Raw genomic sequence first — 18,714 nt, 5'->3', positions numbered from 1 at the left:
ATATATAACAGTCTATACTTTTTTCAAAGGAGTCTGCCCATACTGGGCGTTGAACGCCAAGGAGCTACCCCTGGCTGGCGTTCAACAACCCAAAGGAGACCCAAAGCTGGCGTTGAACGCCAATCACCCCCCTTTTGGGCGTTCAATGCCCACCAAGACACAAGGAAGCGCCAATCACCCCCTAAAGAGCGCTCAACGCCCATTCCTCAAAGTTGGACGCCAAGCTCAGCCCAAGCACTCAACCTAAGTAGGCCCAAGGATGGATTTCGCACCTCTAATCTATTCTATCATATTTTGTACTTCTTAGTTATTAGATTAGTATATATAGGAGAAGATCACCCATGTTTACCCATGTTTAGGATCTTCTACCTCACTTTTACCTTTACACGTTTTACTTTCTCTAAAAGTATGAGCAACTAAACCTCCTAAGTTAGGGTTAGGAGCTCTACTAATTCTCATGGATTAATAATATTACTGTTCTATTTTATACACGTTTGATTCCATTCTCATCTTTGTTCTACATGGATTCTGTGTGAGTCCTGCCCGGATAGCATTGAACCACAAGCTAGAGAATACACTGTGGATTCCAAGAGTGTGCCTGGGCGACTTTGGATATGTGACATATAATCCCGTTGACCGTGGGTTACTGAGGTTTCTGTGGCGTCAAGGCCAGAGTATGAGAAGCAGCATTCCCTGATCCGAAAGATCCGACCTTGTCTATGGCATTTTGAGTAGGATTACGAAGGGGAGTGGATTGCTTAGGTCTTCACCTTCAATTGTAGCGGGAAGCCATGAGTTAAGTTGATGAGGATTCTACATGAGTTGCTCGAATATGGTGGACTGCTATGGTCTAGAAGAGACTAACTTGATGAGGATGCTACATGAGTTAGTCAATTACGACTGCCATTAAATGAATCATTCGTTGTTAAAGTAGACAGTAAGAAAAGTTAATCCAGAAGGAATACGCATCTCCAAAGCCTTAACTAATTATCCATCATTGCTTTTACACTAATCTGGTATTTTGTTCTTATTATTTCATTTATGCTTCTTAACAAACAACTATCTTTTCTAATCGCCTGACTAAGATTTACAAGATAGCCATTGCTTGCTCAATCTGACAATATCCGTGGGATTCGACCCTCACTCACCTGAGGTATTACTTAGATGATCCAGTATACTTGCATTGCTGGTTCAGTTGTGCGGAGTTCAATTTCGCACACCAAGTTTTTGGCGCCATTACCGGGGATTGTTCTGAGATTGACAAACTACCGGACTATCTTGTTACTTAGATTAGGTACTTTTTAAGGTTTATTTGCTCTTTTGTTTGTGTCTTTTGTTTTCTTTTTCAAATTCTTTTTTTCAAAAACCTTTTCTTTTCTTTAGTAATCTTTTTCTTTGTTTGAGTCTTGTGTCAGTTTTTAAGTTTTGTGTCCATTTTTGTGTTTTTCTTTCATTTAATTTTTCGAAAATTTTCTTGGTGTTCTTTCTTGTGTTCGAATTGTTCTTGGTGTTTTTCTTTGTTTGATCTTAAAATTTTTAAGTTTGGTGCCTCTTAGTTGTTTTTCCTTTAATTTTTGAAAATTAGTGTCCTTGGATCTTAAATTTTTAAGTTTAGTGTTTCTTAGTTGTTTTTCTTTAAAATTCGAAAATCAAATTTTTTTTCTTATCTTTCTTTAATTTTTCGAAAATCTTGACTAACTTTCCCTATCTTCATTTAAAAATTTTAAGTTTGGTGTTTTCTTGTTAGTAAAGTTTAAATTTTGAATTTCAAATCTTATCTTTTCATATCTTTTTCAAATCTTTATCTTATCCTTCTATCTTTCTTTAAATTTAAAAAATCCTATCTTATCTTATTTTCAATTTTTAAATTTCAATTTCAAAAATTCAAAAATTTAAAATTTCAAAATTCAAATTTCAAAATTCAAAATCAAATCTTTTTCAAAAATCAAATTTCAAATCTTATCTTTGCGAATCTTTTTCAATTCTCTATCATATCTTCTTGCTTTAAGTCCTTCCTATCTTATCTTCTTTTTAATTTTAAAACTTTTAAGTTTCAAATCTTTACCTTCTTTTAAAATTAGTTAGTTAGTTACTTATTTTATCTTATTTTAATTTTAAAAGTTTGGTATCTCTCTAATTCTTCTCTCTCTCTCTCTCTCTCTTCTATTTTCGAAAAGTTTCTACTTCTTTCTCTCTCTCCTTTTTTGAAAATTCTTACCTATTTCTCTCTCATCTATTTTCAAAAAAATATTCTTTTTTTTCTATTTATTTTTTTGAAAACTCCTTTAACCTAAAAGATATCTTTCTTTTCTTTTCTTCCCTTCTAACCCTCTCAAGGGACCTCTATACTCTGACATAGAGAATCATTTTCTTCTTTTCTTCTTGCATTCTTGCTTCTTGTTTATGAGCAGGAACAGAGATAAAGAACCTCTCTTTGATCCTGACCCTGAACTTGAGAGGACTCTAAGGAGGCGTTTACAACAAGTAAGAGCACAGCACTTTGGAGGAAACCTCACAGAGCTTTTCGAACAAGAAGCTAAAAATACAGACATGACAGCCAATCTTAATGGTGGAGGAGACGCAAGGAAGGCCCTAAGTGACTTTACTGCACCCACTTCTGACTTCTATGGAAGAAGCATCTCTATACCTGCAATTGGTGCAAATAACTTTGAGCTGAAGCCTCAACTAGTCACTTTAGTTCAGCAGAACTACCAGTTTCATGGACTTCCACAAGAAGATCCCAACAGATTCATCTTTGATTTCTTGTAGATCTGTGATACTGTCAAAACTAATGGAGTGGATCCTGAAATCTACAAGCTTATGCTTTTCCACTTTGCTGTAAGGGACAGAACTAGGTTATGGCTGGATTCTCAGCCTAAGAAAAACCTAGACTCTTGGAAAAAGGTGGTCAATGCATTCTTGACCAAGTTCTTCCCACCTTTAGAAGCTGAGCAAGCTCAGGGTTGAAGTTCAAACCTTCAGGTAGAAAGATGGTGAATCCCTCTATGAAACCTGGGAGAGATACAAGCAATTGATCAGAAAGTGCCCTCCTAACTTGATTTCGAACTGGACCATCTTAGATATCTTCTATGATGGTCTTTCTGAGATGTCCAAGATGGCATTGGAACACTCTGCTAGTGGTTCACTCTACTTAAAGAAAATACCTGAAGAGGCACAGGAACTCATTGACATGGTTGCTAACAACCAATTTATGTACACTTCTGAGAGAAATCCTATAAATACTGGGGTGGCTCAGAAGAGAGGAGTCCTAGAGATTGACACTCTGAATGCCATATTGACTCAGAACAAGATTCTGACCTAACAGGTCAACATGATCTCTCAGCATCTGACTGGATCACAAGCTACAGCTGACAACACTCAAGAAGCCTCCTATGAAGGAGAGGCATATGATCCAGATCAACCCATGATGGATGAAGTTAGATATTTGGGAAACTCTTCAGGAAATCCCAATAATGAGCCTTATGGAAACACCTACAACCTATCATGGAGGAATCATCCCAACTTTTCATGGAAGGATCAACAAAAGCCTCACTAAGGCTTCAATAACAATCAAGGTGGAAGAAACTAGAATAGGTTTAATAATAAACCATTCCCATCTTCTCAGCAATAGATGGAGACTTCTAGGCAAAGCCTCTCTGACTTAGCCACTATAGTCTCCAATCTCTCTAAAACCACTCATATTTTCATCACTGAAACAAGATCCTCCATTAGGAATTTGGAGGTACAAATTGATCAACTGAGTAAGAGGAAGAGAATACCTGAGACTCCTCTTAACACTCTTCCAAGAGAAGAGTGCAAGGCCATCACTATAGAAGTTGAGGCCGAAACTGAAAAGGAGAAGCTGGGCGTTCAACGCCCAAAGAGGAGCAGTTGGAGGCATTGAACTCCAGCAATAGAGTAGAGGCTGGGCGTTCAACGCCCAAAAAGGGACAACTCCTGGCGTTGAACGCCATAATAGGAGTAGCTGGCCATTCAACGCCCACTAAGGACTCCTTTGTTAAAGAACTAAAAGAAACCAGAACTCATGAGGAGACCATAGAGGTTCCCTTAAGTGCCTGGTTGCAGATTATAGAATCTGAAGAATACTCCTCCTCTGATGAGGAAGAAAAAACTAGGAAAGAGAAAATTGCTCGGTACCTAGGGATTCTGATGAAGCTGAATGCCAAATTATTTGGAAAATAGACATTGAAGGAAGAATCTCCAGTGCTCACCAAGGAACTCAATGCCTTGGTTCAGAAGAAACTACCTCAGAAGCTGTCGGATCTCGGACGCTTCCTGATTCCCTACACCATAGGGACAATTATTTTTGAGAAGGCTTTATGTGACCTAGGGTCAAGCATAAACCTCATTCTTCTCTATGTAATGGAGAGGTTGAAAATCTTTGAAGTGCAAGCTGCCAAGATCTCATTGGAGATGGCAAACAAGTCACTAAAAAGGGCATATGGCCTGGTAAAGGATGTATTAGTAAAGAATGAAAACTTTTACATCCCTGCAGATTTTATAATCTTAGATACTAGAGAGGACGAGGATGAATCCATCATCCTTGGAAGACCTTTCCTAGCTACAGCCAATGCCTTAATAGATTTGGCAAAGGGAGAGCTAGTTCTGCAATTATGGAAGGATCACATCTTATTTAAGATGTCCAAACCTAACTCCTTCCCTAAGGGAGAGACAAACGTGCAACACTTAGTGTTCCAACCCCCTCTCTCAGTGCAGAGCTATATAGAGCCCCTAAGCACCAAATCTAAGTTTAGTGTTGTAAAAACATCATCAAGCACTGAGAATAAAGGTACTAAGAAAAAGGTACCTAAAGGCTAGAGGGATAAAAAATCCCTACTGAAGGCCTCTCACCTGGCATGAGAGTTGTCTTCATATACAGCCCAGTGATTCCGCACACTGTGAACAAGATCCTGTCTCTAGAACACGTGGAACTCATCCATGAGAGCTAATTGTCAAGCTAGTGACGTTAAAGAAGCGATTGTTGGGAGGTAACCCAACCATAACTAGAGTCTTCCTGTTTTTCCTTAAGTTTATTTATCTAATATTAGTTTATTTTCATATTGTTTCTTTTGAGTTTGTGATCATGTGTAGTAGTTAGAACAGAGATAGAAACGTTCAGGTATGAAAGCAGCACACCCTGGAGTACACCCTTGCTGGCGTTGAACGCCAGACAAGGAGGCAAGAGGGGCGTTCAACACCCCAATGGGTAAGGAAGCTGGCATTGAACGCTAGCCAGGGAGCAGAGGCTGGGCGTTCAATACCCATGAGGGGGGCAAGGAATTCGAATTTCCTAGCCTCTCAGGATCACTGGGTCCCACAGAATCTTCACATATCCCACATTCTTCCCTCTCTTACTTTTCCTCTTCTCCATATAAACTCTTCCCCATACACCCTCAACCAATCACATCCACATCACCTTTTTCTCTTCCTAACACCCTTCATCACTACCATCAAACCATTTCCACCAACCCCTCCCACTTCAAATTCAAAACATTTTTCTCCCAATTATCCCACCTCATAATCCCTAACACAAACCCCCCTATAAATACCCCCTCCATCACCCCTTCATACCCACACATACACAACCCTCATACACTATAACCCACCCCACTTAGCTGAATCACTCTCTCCCTCTATCCCCACTATTTTCTTCTTCTTCTACTCTATTCTTCTCTCTTGTTCATATTTGCTCGAGGACAAGCAAAGCTTTTAAGTTTGGTGTTGGAAAAGCCTTACTTTTTGCTTTCCACTCACACTTATGGCACCCAAAGTCGGAGAATCCCCTAGAAAGATGAAAGGAAAAGCCATAGCTTCCACCTCCGAACCTTGGGAAATGGAGAGATTCCTTATTAATGCTCATCAAGACCACTTCTATGAAGTAGTGGCAAAGAAAAGGGTGATTCCTGAAGTCCCTTTTAGGCTCAAAAAGAATAAGTACCTGGAGATCTAACAAGAAATCCAGAGAAGAGGTTGGGAAGTTCTGACCAACCCCATCTTGGAAGTTGGAATCTTAATGGTACAAGAGTTTTATGCCAATGCGGGGTTACCAAAACTCATGACACTAGTGTGAACCCACACCCCAAAAATTGGCACACTATGGTCCGAGGACGTCTCTTGGATTTCAGCCCAGAAAGCGTAAGGGTGGCACTCCATCTACCATTAATGCAAGGAGACCCACACCCTTACACTAGAAGAGTCAATTTTGATCAAAGGCTGAACCAAGTCTTTTGAGACATTTGTGTGGAAGGAGCACAGTGGAGAAGGGATGCTCACAACAAACCTATCCAACTAAGAAGGCTTGACCTCAAGCCCATAGTTAGAGGATGGTTGGAATTCATCCAACACTCTATCATCCCTACTAGCAACCAGTCTGAAGTAACCATTAACCGAGCCATCATGATTCACTGCATCATGCTTAGGGATGAGGTGGAGGTACATGAGGTGATACCTCAGGAGCTGTACAAGGTGGAAGAAAAGACCTCCACCCAAGCAAGGTTGGCATTCCCTCACCTCATATGTCACTTATGTAATTCAGCTAGAATTGTCATAGAAGGAGACATCCCCATTGAGGAGGACAAGCCCATCACTAGAAGAAGGATGGAGCATGTTAGAGAGCCAGCACATGAACCACAGCAAGAGCATGTGGAGCTGCCTCAATAAGAAATTCCTGAGATGCCTCAAGGGATGCATTTTCCTCCCCAAGGATACTAGGACCAACTGAATACTTCTCTAGGAGAATTAAGCTCCAACATGGATCAGCTAAGGATGGGACACCAAGAGCATTCCACCATCCTCCATGAAATAAGAGAAGATCAAAGAGCTATGAGGGAAGAGCAACAAAGACAGGGGGTGACATAGAAGAAATCAAGCGTTCCATTGGATTCTCTAGAGGAAGCAGTAGCCACCGTCACTAAGGTGGTCACGTTCCATATTCCCTTTTGCTTATGTTATTTTTCTGTTTTCCATTGTATTTCATTGTCTATTTCCTGTTTCTAAGTGCATGATCATTCTTTGTTTTGTCTTAAACTGTGAAATATTCCATGCATCTCTCACCATACTTAAAAGAAGAAAAAGATTTTATTTGAAAAAGAGAAGTAAGATGCATGAACTCGAGTTATATAATAAGAATAGTACAATTAATTGATGTGGTGGCATTACTTTTACTTTCTGAATGCATGAATCAAGAGTGCATATTTGATGTTGGAGTAAAGAATGTTGGTTCTTGAAAGAATAATGGAAAAGGTGAAATATTATTGGTAATATAAAAAATCCAATTATTGATTCTTGAAGCAAGAAAAAGCAGCAAAAAAAAAAAAGAAAAAGAGAAAGAAACAAAAAAAGAGAGAGAGAGAAGAAAGAGAAAAAGCTAATAACTCTTTAAACCAAAAGGCAAGATCAGGGATCCAAGGCTTTGAGCATCAATGGTTAAGAGGGTCTAAAAGAAACAAAATCTTGGCCTAAAAGGTTCAAATGAGCTCTTTCCCTAACTAAATGCTTGTGGTGTGAAGTTGTCAAGTGAAAAGCTTGAGACTGAGCAGTTAAAGTCGTGATTCCAAAAGCAAAAGAGTGTTCCTAATAACTCTGGACACCACTAGCTGGGGATTCTAGCAAAGCTGAATCACAATCCAAAAGGGTTCACCCAGTTAAGTGTATGTGGAATTTATGTATCCGGTAGTGATACTGGAAAACAAAGCGCTTAGCGTCACGGACATGCTCTAAAAGAAGCTGTGTTCAAGAATAAAAAAGAACTAAACTAAGAGAGTCAATAATATCATCCGGATTCTGAATTCCTAAAGACATCAACACTTCTGAGCTTCAAAGGATAGTGATATACCAAAACTGTTCAGAAGTGAATAGTTACAAGCCCCGCTTATCAATTGGAACTGAGCTTTATTGAAAAACTCTGAGATCCATTGTATCCTTCTCTTCTTCATGTTCCTACTTTATTTTTGATTGCTTGGGGACAAGCAACAGTTTAAGTTTGATGTTCTGATGAGCGGATATATTTATATGCTTTTTGGCATCATTTTCATATTGTTTTACTTATGTTTTGTTTAAGTTTTATTATGTTTTTATAGGTTTTAGTGCAAAATTCACATTTTTGGATTATACTTTTATTTGTTGTGTTTTATGATAATTTTAGGTAATTTCTGGCTGAAATTGAGGAGCTTTGGCAAAGTCTGATTCAGAGGCAAGGAAAGTGTAGCAGATGTTATCAGAATATGACCTCCATGTATTCAAACGAGTATTTTCTGAGCTATAGAGGTCCAAATGATGCATTCTCAATAGATTTGGAAAGCTAACTTTCAGAGCTTTCCAGAATATGTAATGGTTTATACTTTTCTTCGAAGGAGCCTGCCCATACTAGGCGTTGAACGCTAAGGAGCTACTCCCTGGCTGGCGTTCAACGCCCCAAAGGAGACTCAAAGCTGGCGTTGAACACCAATCACCCCCCTTTTGGGCATTCAACGCCCTCCAAGACACAAGGCAGTGCCAATCACCCCCTAATGGGCGTTCAACACCCATTTCTCAAAGTTAGACGCCAAGCTCAGCCCAAGCACTCAACCTAAGTGGGCCCAAGGATGGATTTCGCACCTCTAGTCTATTCTATCATATTTTTGTACTTCTTAGTTATTAGATTAGTATATATAGGAGAATATCACCCATGTTTAGGATCTTCTGCCTCACTTTTACCTTTACATGTTTTACTTTCTGTAAAAGCATCAACAACAAAACCTCCTAAGTTAGGGTTAGGAGCTCTGCTGATTCTCATGGATTAATAATATTGCTGTTCTATTTCAATACACGTTTGATTCCATTCTCTTGTACATTTTTGTTCTTCATATCATGAATTGAGGATGACTCGTGACAATTATCCTTGTTCTACATGGGTTCTGTGTGAGTCCTGCCCGGATAGCATTGAACCAAAAGCTAGAGAATGCACTGCGGATTCCAAGAGCATGCCTGGGCGACTTTGGATATGTGACATATAATCCCGTTGACCGTGGGTTACTGAGGTTTTCGTGGCATCAAGGCTAGAGTATGAGATGCAGCGTTCCCTGATCTGGAAGATCCGACCTTGTCTGTGGCGTTTTGAGTAGGATCGCGAAGGGGAGTGGATTGCTTAGGTCTTCACCTTCAACTGTAGCGGGAAGCCATGAGTAAACTTGGTGAGGATGCTACATGAGTTGCTCTGATATGGTGGACTGCTATGGTCTAGAAGAGCCTAACTTCATGAGGATACTACATGAGTTAGTCAATTACGGCTGCCATTGAATGAATCGTTTGTTGTTGAAGTAGACAGTAAGAAAAGTTAATCCGGAAGGAATACGCATCTCCGAAGCCTTAACTAATTATCCATCATTGCTTTTACACTAATCTGGTATTTTGTTCTTATTATTTCATTTATGCTTCTTAACAAACAACTATCTTTTCTAATCGCCTGACTAAGATTTACAAGATAGCCATTGCTTGCTCAATCCGACAATCTCCGTAGGATTCGACCCTCACTCACCTGAGGGATTACTTGGACGACCTAGTACACTTGCCGGTTCAGTTGTGCGGAGTTCCATTTCGCACACCATTGGGGCTGTATTGGTGTTGGATTACTACGTGGGCGAGTATTTTGCCCATTATTTCCAGCTTGCACATTAGTAACCACCATACTTTCACTTACAGCCACACCTTCCGAACGTGAAGTTACGTCCGAAGGTTGTACAACTACTAGCGCACTGTCATTTTTGGATGAACCACCATTCACATTCAAACCTTCTTCCGCCATGTATACAATCCTTCCACTTCATAATTGCATACACTATGGCCACATAAGATCATTTGACACACTTAATGTCAAACTGTCCCACTGGGTGTGCCAATTTATTTTGTCGATTTTTAGAAAATTGATAAACCACTATTTTATGGTTTATCTTGTGCTCAATTGAGTGGTTTTATCGAGTCTCTGCACACTTATTCATACAATTTGCATGATTTTACAATTCCTTTCCAATTTTACTCTATAGTTGAAAACTTGCTTCCTAAGCCTTTAAATTGTGTATTTTTAATTCCTCTTTATACAATTCGATGTCGTGATCTGTGTGTTAAGTGTTTTCAGGCCTTATAGAGCAGGAATGACTTAAAGGATAGAGAGGAAGCTTGCACAAATGGAAGGAACACAAGAAATAAAGGAGACAACCAACGAGAAGCGATGCGCACGCATGGCTCACACGTGCGTGTGCCTGACACGTACGCGTGACACACGAAGATGACCAGCGACGCGTACGCGTGACATGCGCTACCTGCAGAAATCGTAGAAAATGCTGGGGGCGATTTTGGGCTGAGTTTGGACTCAGTTTTTGGCCCAAAAACACAGACTAGAGCCAGGGGACGAGCAGAGACTCAAGACACATTCTCATTCGCATAGTTTTAGATTTTAGATTAGAATCTTAGAGAGAAAAATACACACTTCCTCTAGGTTTCCCTTACATTCATAGATTTCCAGTTTTTATGCTTTTGATGCTTTTGCTTTGGATATTGAGAAGAGTCACTACCTCTGTTGAAGTTTCTATTATTCTAGTTTGTTTTCTCATTCCTTTACTCTTTTGATTACCTATTAATCCTGTTCAGATACGTATGTTTATGATTTGGGATTTTTTTTTTGGTGACTAAACAAGGAAAGAAACAAAGCAAAAACTATTCTAAATCCGAGTGGATGATTCGTTGGAGATCAACACTAGGCTCAGACCAAATAACATGATTAGAGTTACTCTTGGCACCATATTTAGCCATCCAATCCGCAGCTCTATTTGCTTCTCGGGACACCCATTCAACGTGAACAAGCCAATGACGAGATAAAAGCTCCTGAATCTTGTGAACCAAATCTGTTACTTCAGATGGATACCCACTTGTAAGCTCATGCATGATGGGCAGAAAGTCAAGGCAATCTGTTTCACATATAATATCCCTCAAACCGCAATCCCAAGCTAAAACCAGCCCCCTTTAAGCAGCAAATAATTCACATCTGATTATAGACCAAGGGGGAATGCTTCCAGAGCAGCCCGAGATCCAATCTCCCTTAGAATCTCTAATAATACACCCAAATCCCGCTAAATTTGAATCCATATATAAGCTTGCATCACAATTAACTTTAAAACTATTGCCTACCGGTGGTTCCCAACACAGGCAATTTCGGAGAGACCTAAAGGCATTGCTTCGATTCCTGTAAACCTGTAAGTCCTTGGCGGTAATTCTGGCCAAGGCAACAACCTTATGGTCTGTCCAAGGGTTGTCAGTGTTGAATATGTCATTGCACCTATGTCTCCATACCCACCAAAGCCCTGCACCAAAGGACGCCTCATTGTTAGCCAAGGCCTTCCGAAACCACTCTTCAAGAGCAGTACCAGTCGTCGAGTCCAGGATACTAGGATCCAACATATACCAGATTGCCTTTGATCGTTCACAGTCTCTAAGGCAATGCTCCATAGTCTCCTGCGCCTTGTTACATCTCTTACACATATCTGAAGAAGCTAAATGCCGCTTGAATCGAAAGGTCTCAGTTGGTAGAGCATCATGTAAGCTAAGCCACATAGTAAATTTGAACTTCTCTGGAATGTTTGTGTTCCACAACCAGTTTCAATTACTGTTGGCATTCCAATTTAATGTTTTCTTTAATAACCATCTGTAACCCTCCCTTGCACTATACTTTTTTGTTGCTGCAGGCCACCACTCCCACTGTGGCTCCAACTCAGTCAAACTAGGATATCTCAGACCATAAATAAACTGCTTAATCTCATGCGGAATAGGCGTGGTAAGACTATCAACCTCCCAAGACACCCCTTTCCACAAGTCAGCCACCATGAAATCTGATTCAGAAATATGTACATAAGGAACAAGGTTGCAAAGCTTACCAAAAGGAGTCCACTCATCATACCAAACTGATTTGTGGACATCATATGATTTGGGATTTATTAATGCAAAGAACTATTTTTACCTTTAATTAATTTTTAGTTATTATTTTATTAGTTTATCATGTCTTCTTCTTATTCTCTTTATATGCCTGTGAACGTTATATTCATGTCAATGGAGTAGACTCCCAACTTGACTTGGGGTTTGATTAAGAGGAGACCCTTGAGTTGAATTATTCAAGTGTTAATTTTAATTGGAAGTTGTTGGCCAACTTTCCAAGCACGAACGCTAATCCTTCCCAAGGGAGAGAGGATTAGGACTTGTGAATAGAAGTTGGCTTAATCACTTGACTTTTCTTTATTCGGTAAGGGTTAACTAAGTGAAAACAATAACCTCTTGATATTACACTTGGAAAAATCCAACAAGGATAGAACTTCCAATTAATTTACCCCCGGTCAAGGCTTTTATTTGATTATATAAATTCTCTCGCTAATTTTCATTGCTTTAAATTACAATCATTTATTTTCCTGTTCTCCAACTCTTAAAATTTCTCGGAAAACTCTTGACTAATAAAATAGCACTCTTTTGTCAACTCGTTGGGAGACGACTTGGGAATTCTACTCCCAGTATTTTTATTCTAATTTTGTGACAACCCTTTTAAATTGATAAGCAGAATTTTCGTCAGTTAAGAACTGTACTTGCAACGCTGTTCTTATTATAAATTCTTAATTGGCAAATTTCCGCCTGTTCAGAAATCGATGGTGGTTCGATATCTAGTGGTCTGTGAGGGAAACCTACTTCTCTTTGCAAGTACCAGTTTTCTAAAAGTGCATCAAAGACCCTTTAATAAGACAAAATTCGAGAAAATATGAAGACATAAATAAAGACTTTGAAAATAAATTAACTGAAATTGAAATGGATTCCATTGAATTGAAAGAAAAATAGTAAAATGCCTCCGATCGAATCGAAGGACTTCTGTAACAGAAAATAAAGGTTTCGAAACATAAAACTGAACAAGTAAAGTAAATGTTACTTGAAAGATAAACTTGAAAGAAAAGTGAAGTTTGCAGAGAATGTAAATGAAAAGTTAAACAAGTGGAAGGAACCCTACAGAAAATTGACTCGAAGCAGACTCAGAAAGCCATTGGGATGTGAGTGTACGTGAGTAATTTCTGAAGCAAAGTTCCAACCCCTGTATCTTTGAGCCTTTTTCTATTTTGTAGCCAGCTCCTAGCCAATCGAATCAAAGTGTAACCTCCACGTGCATGAAAATATGTGTAACCGTTCCCGCTTCTTTGGTTTAATCATGTAACGTCTGAAGATCATCCTAAAACCTCGAAGTCTTTTATCTACTTCATCAATCAATTTATCGACCCGTTACGCTAATTGGGCTTTCACTCGATATTCCCAATCACAAAAACCTTCTCGATGTAAACTTCTTTCTGAGGACTCACTTACTAATCCTTGAATAACTCTCTTCTTCGAAATTAATTATTTTCAACTAACACAAATATATTGCAATGAAATTTGAAATTATTCAATAAAAAATTACCTTTCCATGGTGCTATCATTGTGATCATCGACTCATTTATTTCTTCTGATAAATCTACCGTTTTAGTTTTAGGAAGCAACACCTCCATGTTTGGCTTGTTGGGCAATCTTATCGTCGTAACTCTACTAGGGGACAACACAATGTTCGTCCCATTGGGGACACCATCATCGTAGTGTCCGTACATGGAATCAACATACTCGTTTCACTTGGTAACTCCGTTGTCTCTATAACTACCATTTTTTTTGGTTCAGTGACACTATCGTCTTCAATGTTTGTATGGTTCTCTTCATTATTTTTTACTCAATATAAATTTTATGGTTCTACGCATTCAGTTTGGCAGAAATTCAACTTTGCGCGCAAAAGTGGCGCGTTTTTCTCTTTTTAATTTTTTAGTAGTTGATATTTTGATTCTATTTTGATGTATTTATTTATTATTTATTTATTTAAGATGATTAGAACCATTTATATTATCAAGGGTTCATATTACGTTACTTTTTTTTTTATCTAAAATAAGTGAACAACTTCAAAAGAGCCAAATCCCTTTGTATAATATTAAAACTATAAAATTTGAACCTATGAACTATTATATTATCGGATTCTATTTTATTAAACTTAAAATATTTTTAAATATATTTCAGAGCCTTTTTAAGCTTCTATTTTTTTAATTTTAATATTTTATATTTTATAATTTGCAAATAATAAAATTAATGAAAAACTTCCCTCAAGAATTTTCATATGTGAAAATGTTTTTGCAAATAAAAGGGCCCTATTGACTTTTAAATTAAAAAGTTTATTTATAATATTAATATTATAAATTGAGATTTTTTTATAAAAATTAACAAAATCTAAGTTTTAATGTATTTATTTTATATTTATTAACATAAAAAATTTGAAAAAATGCATATTAATAATAATCTTAATACATGTCAACTAAAAAAAATTAACAGTTTTAAGAATCGGATTAAATTGACTAGTTTGACCAAATTAACTAAAAATGCATTACCAAGTTAATTTCATTTAAAATAAGAATAGATTATCAAGTAGGTCACATATCGATAAACTAATAAAATCCTTTCATTTTTAGCAGTTAACATGTTTATACTTTATATAGTAAAATATTAAAAAAAATAAAAACATTAAAAAATTAAAAAATATTTTTTAGTGTGTTTGACAAATTTTTAATAATAAAAATAAAAATACTAAAAAATCAAACAAATATTTTTTAAAACTATTTTAAAAAGATTTTTTCACCAAAAAAAAATATTTTAACATAATGGACATATTTGGATGAGTTTATAAAAAAATAAATATATTTTAAAAAAATAAAAATAATTTTATATTTAAATATTTTAGATAAAAATATTTTTTATTTATCAATTATGTTAAGTACAATAATATAAAAGTATTTTTTTATTTATTATGTTAAAATATCCTTTTTTTAAGTAAGAAATATTTAAAAAATAAATTATAGCTTCTAAAAATATATATTTTTTATTTTTCTAAAATTTTTTGTTTTACTATTAAAATTTGTCAAAAGACACTAAAAAATATGTTTTAATTTTTTTAATAATTTAATGACAATAAAAAAATTCAATAAATAAATAAAAATATTATTATACTCAAATATAATTAATAAATAAAAAATTATTTCTACATAAATCACTTAAGAAAAAAAAAAATTTCTTTTTAGAACCTCCTCCAATCAAGTTCGTTGTAGAATGGAACATAGGAAGGATACACCTGTGGGCTGGCAATAGGCCGAATGGCCAATAGCATCGATCGAGGAAGGTCTAGTTTGGTGATTCTGAGGTTTCGACTTTGAAGTCAACCTGTTTGTTTGGTTCTCGCTACTTATCTCTGTGAGCTGAGCCGCTCCCCCTGCCCCTATCCTGTTTCAACCTCACACTCACTCACACTCACACTCACACTCTCACTCTTAAGTCACACTCAGTGATGGCTTCATCCGCTGTCTCTGCTTCCGCTGCTCTCATATCCTCAAACCCTAAAACCCTTTTCTCTCCCAAATTCTCTTCTTCTTCTTTCTTCATCCCTAACTCTCCGAACGCTCTCCGCAAACCCTTGCGCACTTCCTCCTCTCCCTCTTTCCCTCTCAATTCTCGCTCCCACTCTTCCCGCTGCACCACTTTCACCGTCAAGGCATCTGTAAGATTTCTCAACTATTCATTTCTCTACGGAGTTTACGCATTTCGCGATTATTTTTCCTTGTCGTGTCATGCTCTTTTGATTATATCTGTTTCTTGCTTTCTGTTTCTGAGTGTATTGTTTCTGTGGGCAATGAGGTATTGGTTTAGATTGAATTGTCTTGTTAGGGGCCTTTTCACAAGCCTCACTCACATCCTGAATTATCTGCGGATTTCAGTGTCAAATTCAACATGAACTGCATTCATGATGGCTGAATTTATCTTTGCTGCATTTTTTGAGCTTATTAACTAGTCAAAAATTGACATTGATTATAGTTGTTGCTGTTGCACTCAATTGCAAACTGATTTTAATAACTCACTGCAACTTGAATGCTTTCAAATGACATATGTAAAACTACAGTAAAAGGTTACTTATGTCCACCAAGTACTCTAATATATAGAATATCTTGTTCATGTGGGTGACTGCATTGATTATTGTAGGTCTGTTGATGGTTGAGTTTATCTTTGCTGCATTTTTCGAGCATATTTGTTGATATATAGTTGCTGCACTCAGTTTCAAAATGTTTGTAATACTAAAGTACATTCCGATCTGCTGTACTACAAATATGTGCCAATACATGTACCACCAATATATTTATGACATTTGGATTAATGGATGAATTAATTTTAATTCTTTTTAACCTACATTAACAAAATTGATACATGTTCCGTGGTTTAATTGGAGGGAGAAGGAGACAACAAGTTGGGACAGCAGATCTGAATCCCAATTTGAATGCTTAAATACTTTAAGATAATATGCATGGTCTTGATTCTTCCACCCCTGTGGTTATGAGCATCAAGGATGGTATTGTGTAGTCTGCCTATAATCTGTGTGAGGGTCTTCGTCTTCTTCGCTAACTGTACTAACTTAAATGATAAAAGTATAAAATGGAAAGCCCTTCTTGGCCTTATTTTCCTCCGTCTGCTTGATGCGAGAAGTTAATGTACTCCCTTTTTTGCCCTTTCTTTCTGTAGAGTGAGCTTCCATTAGTTGGGAATACAGCACCTGATTTTGAAGCAGAGGCTGTTTTTGATCAGGAATTCATCAAGGTATATTTCTGCCAGCGTAAGCAAATATTACCAGAATGCCAGCCAGTGAAGTCTTTTTCTTTCTTTCATTATTAATGTATTATTTATGCCTTTTCAGGTTAAACTATCTGAATACATTGGAAAGAAATATGTCATCCTCTTTTTCTACCCATTGGACTTCACTTTTGTTTGTCCTACAGGTTAGCTAACATCTTGGTAAAACTATAGTGAGATAAATATAGTTGCAGCTTTTAAATCATTATTATTATCCTAACATATAAAATCTATTGTGTTTATACAGAAATCACTGCTTTCAGTGACCGGCATGGAGAATTTGAGGAACTAAATACAGAGATATTGGGTGTTTCAGTTGACAGTGTGGTGAGTTGGCCCATTTACAGTTTTTCGCATAGTTTAATTTTTCAGAAAACTGATGGTTGAAAGTTTTTACCATGGTTGATCAAACCATATTTACACCTGTCTCTGAATTACTGGATAAAATACATGGAAGAGTATGGTTAGTGGAAATTATTTCATAAATAAATGAAAAGGCAAAATACCTGGAACGGCAGCAATGTCTTACTAACTTGGATGATAATTGGAATGTGTTGTTCTTGATCTTCAACTGTATTGAGTTTCAAAAGATTCATAAAGCATGTGTCTTTTCCAGACTGGCACATAATATTGTCTCCTCTACATGCTTCCTTGAACATGAATATTCTGCCATAATTTACCACATTTTTTGTGTTCACTCACAATCATCGTTTTATGGACTATCCAAAAGACCAAAATGCACTCTGAATTTTTCCTCTTCTTGATTTGTGGTGCAATTGATATTTTTGTAGTTCTCGCACCTTGCTTGGGTTCAAACAGATAGAAAGTCTGGAGGGCTTGGGGATTTGAAGTATCCTTTGATTTCAGACGTAACCAAATCCATATCAAAATCTTATGGTGTTCTCATTCCTGATCAGGTATGTTTGATGTCATGAATTAAACTATGTTTATTCCATTTCCACCACAACTCCAGTCCCTTTTTGTTTTAGTGCTTTAGTTTCAACGATCTCTGGATTGAAATGTAAAGTGCTATCTAGTTATTACCTAGTATCAAATGGCAAAATGTTGGCTGTGAAACTTCTGCTTTCCATCCACTTTTATTGGGCATGTCTCGAAACAATGATCCTAAATGTCTCGGTTGATTTAGGGGATTGCATTGAGAGGCCTGTTCATTATTGACAAGGAAGGTGTTATCCAGCATTCTACTATTAACAACCTAGCAATCGGTAGAAGTGTTGATGAGACAAAGAGAACACTGCAGGTGATTATTCACTTTCTAGACGTCATTAACATTCAGCAACTCTTAATTGCTTTTTTGTTGTTTATCCTTTTCCTTAATTTTCCTTGTTACACTCCACAATTTTCTTGCCTCCATTTATGTGCATTGGTCTTGCAGGCCTTACAGTATGTGCAGGAGAACCCAGATGAAGTTTGCCCTGCTGGGTGGAAACCTGGTGAGAAGTCCATGAAACCAGACCCTAAACTTAGCAAAGAGTACTTTGCAGCCGTGTAGGGAGTATAATATTTCATGAGTGGCAATTGCTCCTCTATATAAATCAGTGGGGTTTAAAAGGATTTTTTATTGTGTAATGTGAGAATGCTTTTAAATTTTGAGCGCAGGTTTTCTCATAAATTCATACCTGGATTTGGATTTACTATGTATTATGTATTAATTAAATTTACACTTCGGATTATGCCATCTTTATATCATGATTGTCCATGAATAAAGAACATGAAGCTCTAAATGCCAATATTAACGTGATTAAATTGAGGTTCTGAAAATCGAATGAGTTATCAAACTGGTAAAATTATAAATTCAAATGTTTAAAAATTCAAGAAAATTGACCCAAGAGATTTAAAAGAGGTCAAATTACATATATCTGAAGGAGTCTCTTTCAATTACACTGACTATGGTTTGGTAAGAGATGGTTTTGCTAAGTTGTGAGCTACTAAATT

At 37.1% G+C, this 18,714-nt stretch overlaps 1 protein-coding gene and 1 non-coding gene across 2 annotated transcripts; one reads left to right on the top strand and one right to left on the bottom strand.

Moving 5' to 3' along the window:
• Window positions 1–2,953: 2,953 nt before the first annotated feature.
• LOC112760560 (small nucleolar RNA R71) lies at window positions 2,954–3,062 on the bottom strand. The gene has a single exon (XR_003180994.1). It is a non-coding gene; the product is annotated as a small nucleolar RNA R71 (small nucleolar RNA).
• A 12,100-nt stretch (window positions 3,063–15,162) lies between these two features.
• Window positions 15,163–18,463, top strand: LOC112754595 (2-Cys peroxiredoxin BAS1, chloroplastic). The gene is made up of 7 exons (XM_025802280.3): window positions 15,163–15,637; window positions 16,651–16,725; window positions 16,823–16,904; window positions 17,006–17,085; window positions 17,550–17,675; window positions 17,906–18,019; window positions 18,155–18,463. Exons 1-7 carry the CDS (start codon window positions 15,428–15,430, stop codon window positions 18,269–18,271), a joined length of 804 nt encoding a protein of 267 aa, XP_025658065.1. The 5' UTR covers window positions 15,163–15,427; the 3' UTR covers window positions 18,272–18,463.
• Window positions 18,464–18,714: the final 251 nt, after the last annotated feature.

This window comes from Arachis hypogaea, chromosome 16 (genome assembly GCF_003086295.3).
Source record: "Arachis hypogaea cultivar Tifrunner chromosome 16, arahy.Tifrunner.gnm2.J5K5, whole genome shotgun sequence".
NCBI lineage: Eukaryota > Viridiplantae > Streptophyta > Magnoliopsida > Fabales > Fabaceae > Arachis > Arachis hypogaea.
This window is presented reverse-complemented; position numbering and strand designations above follow the sequence as displayed.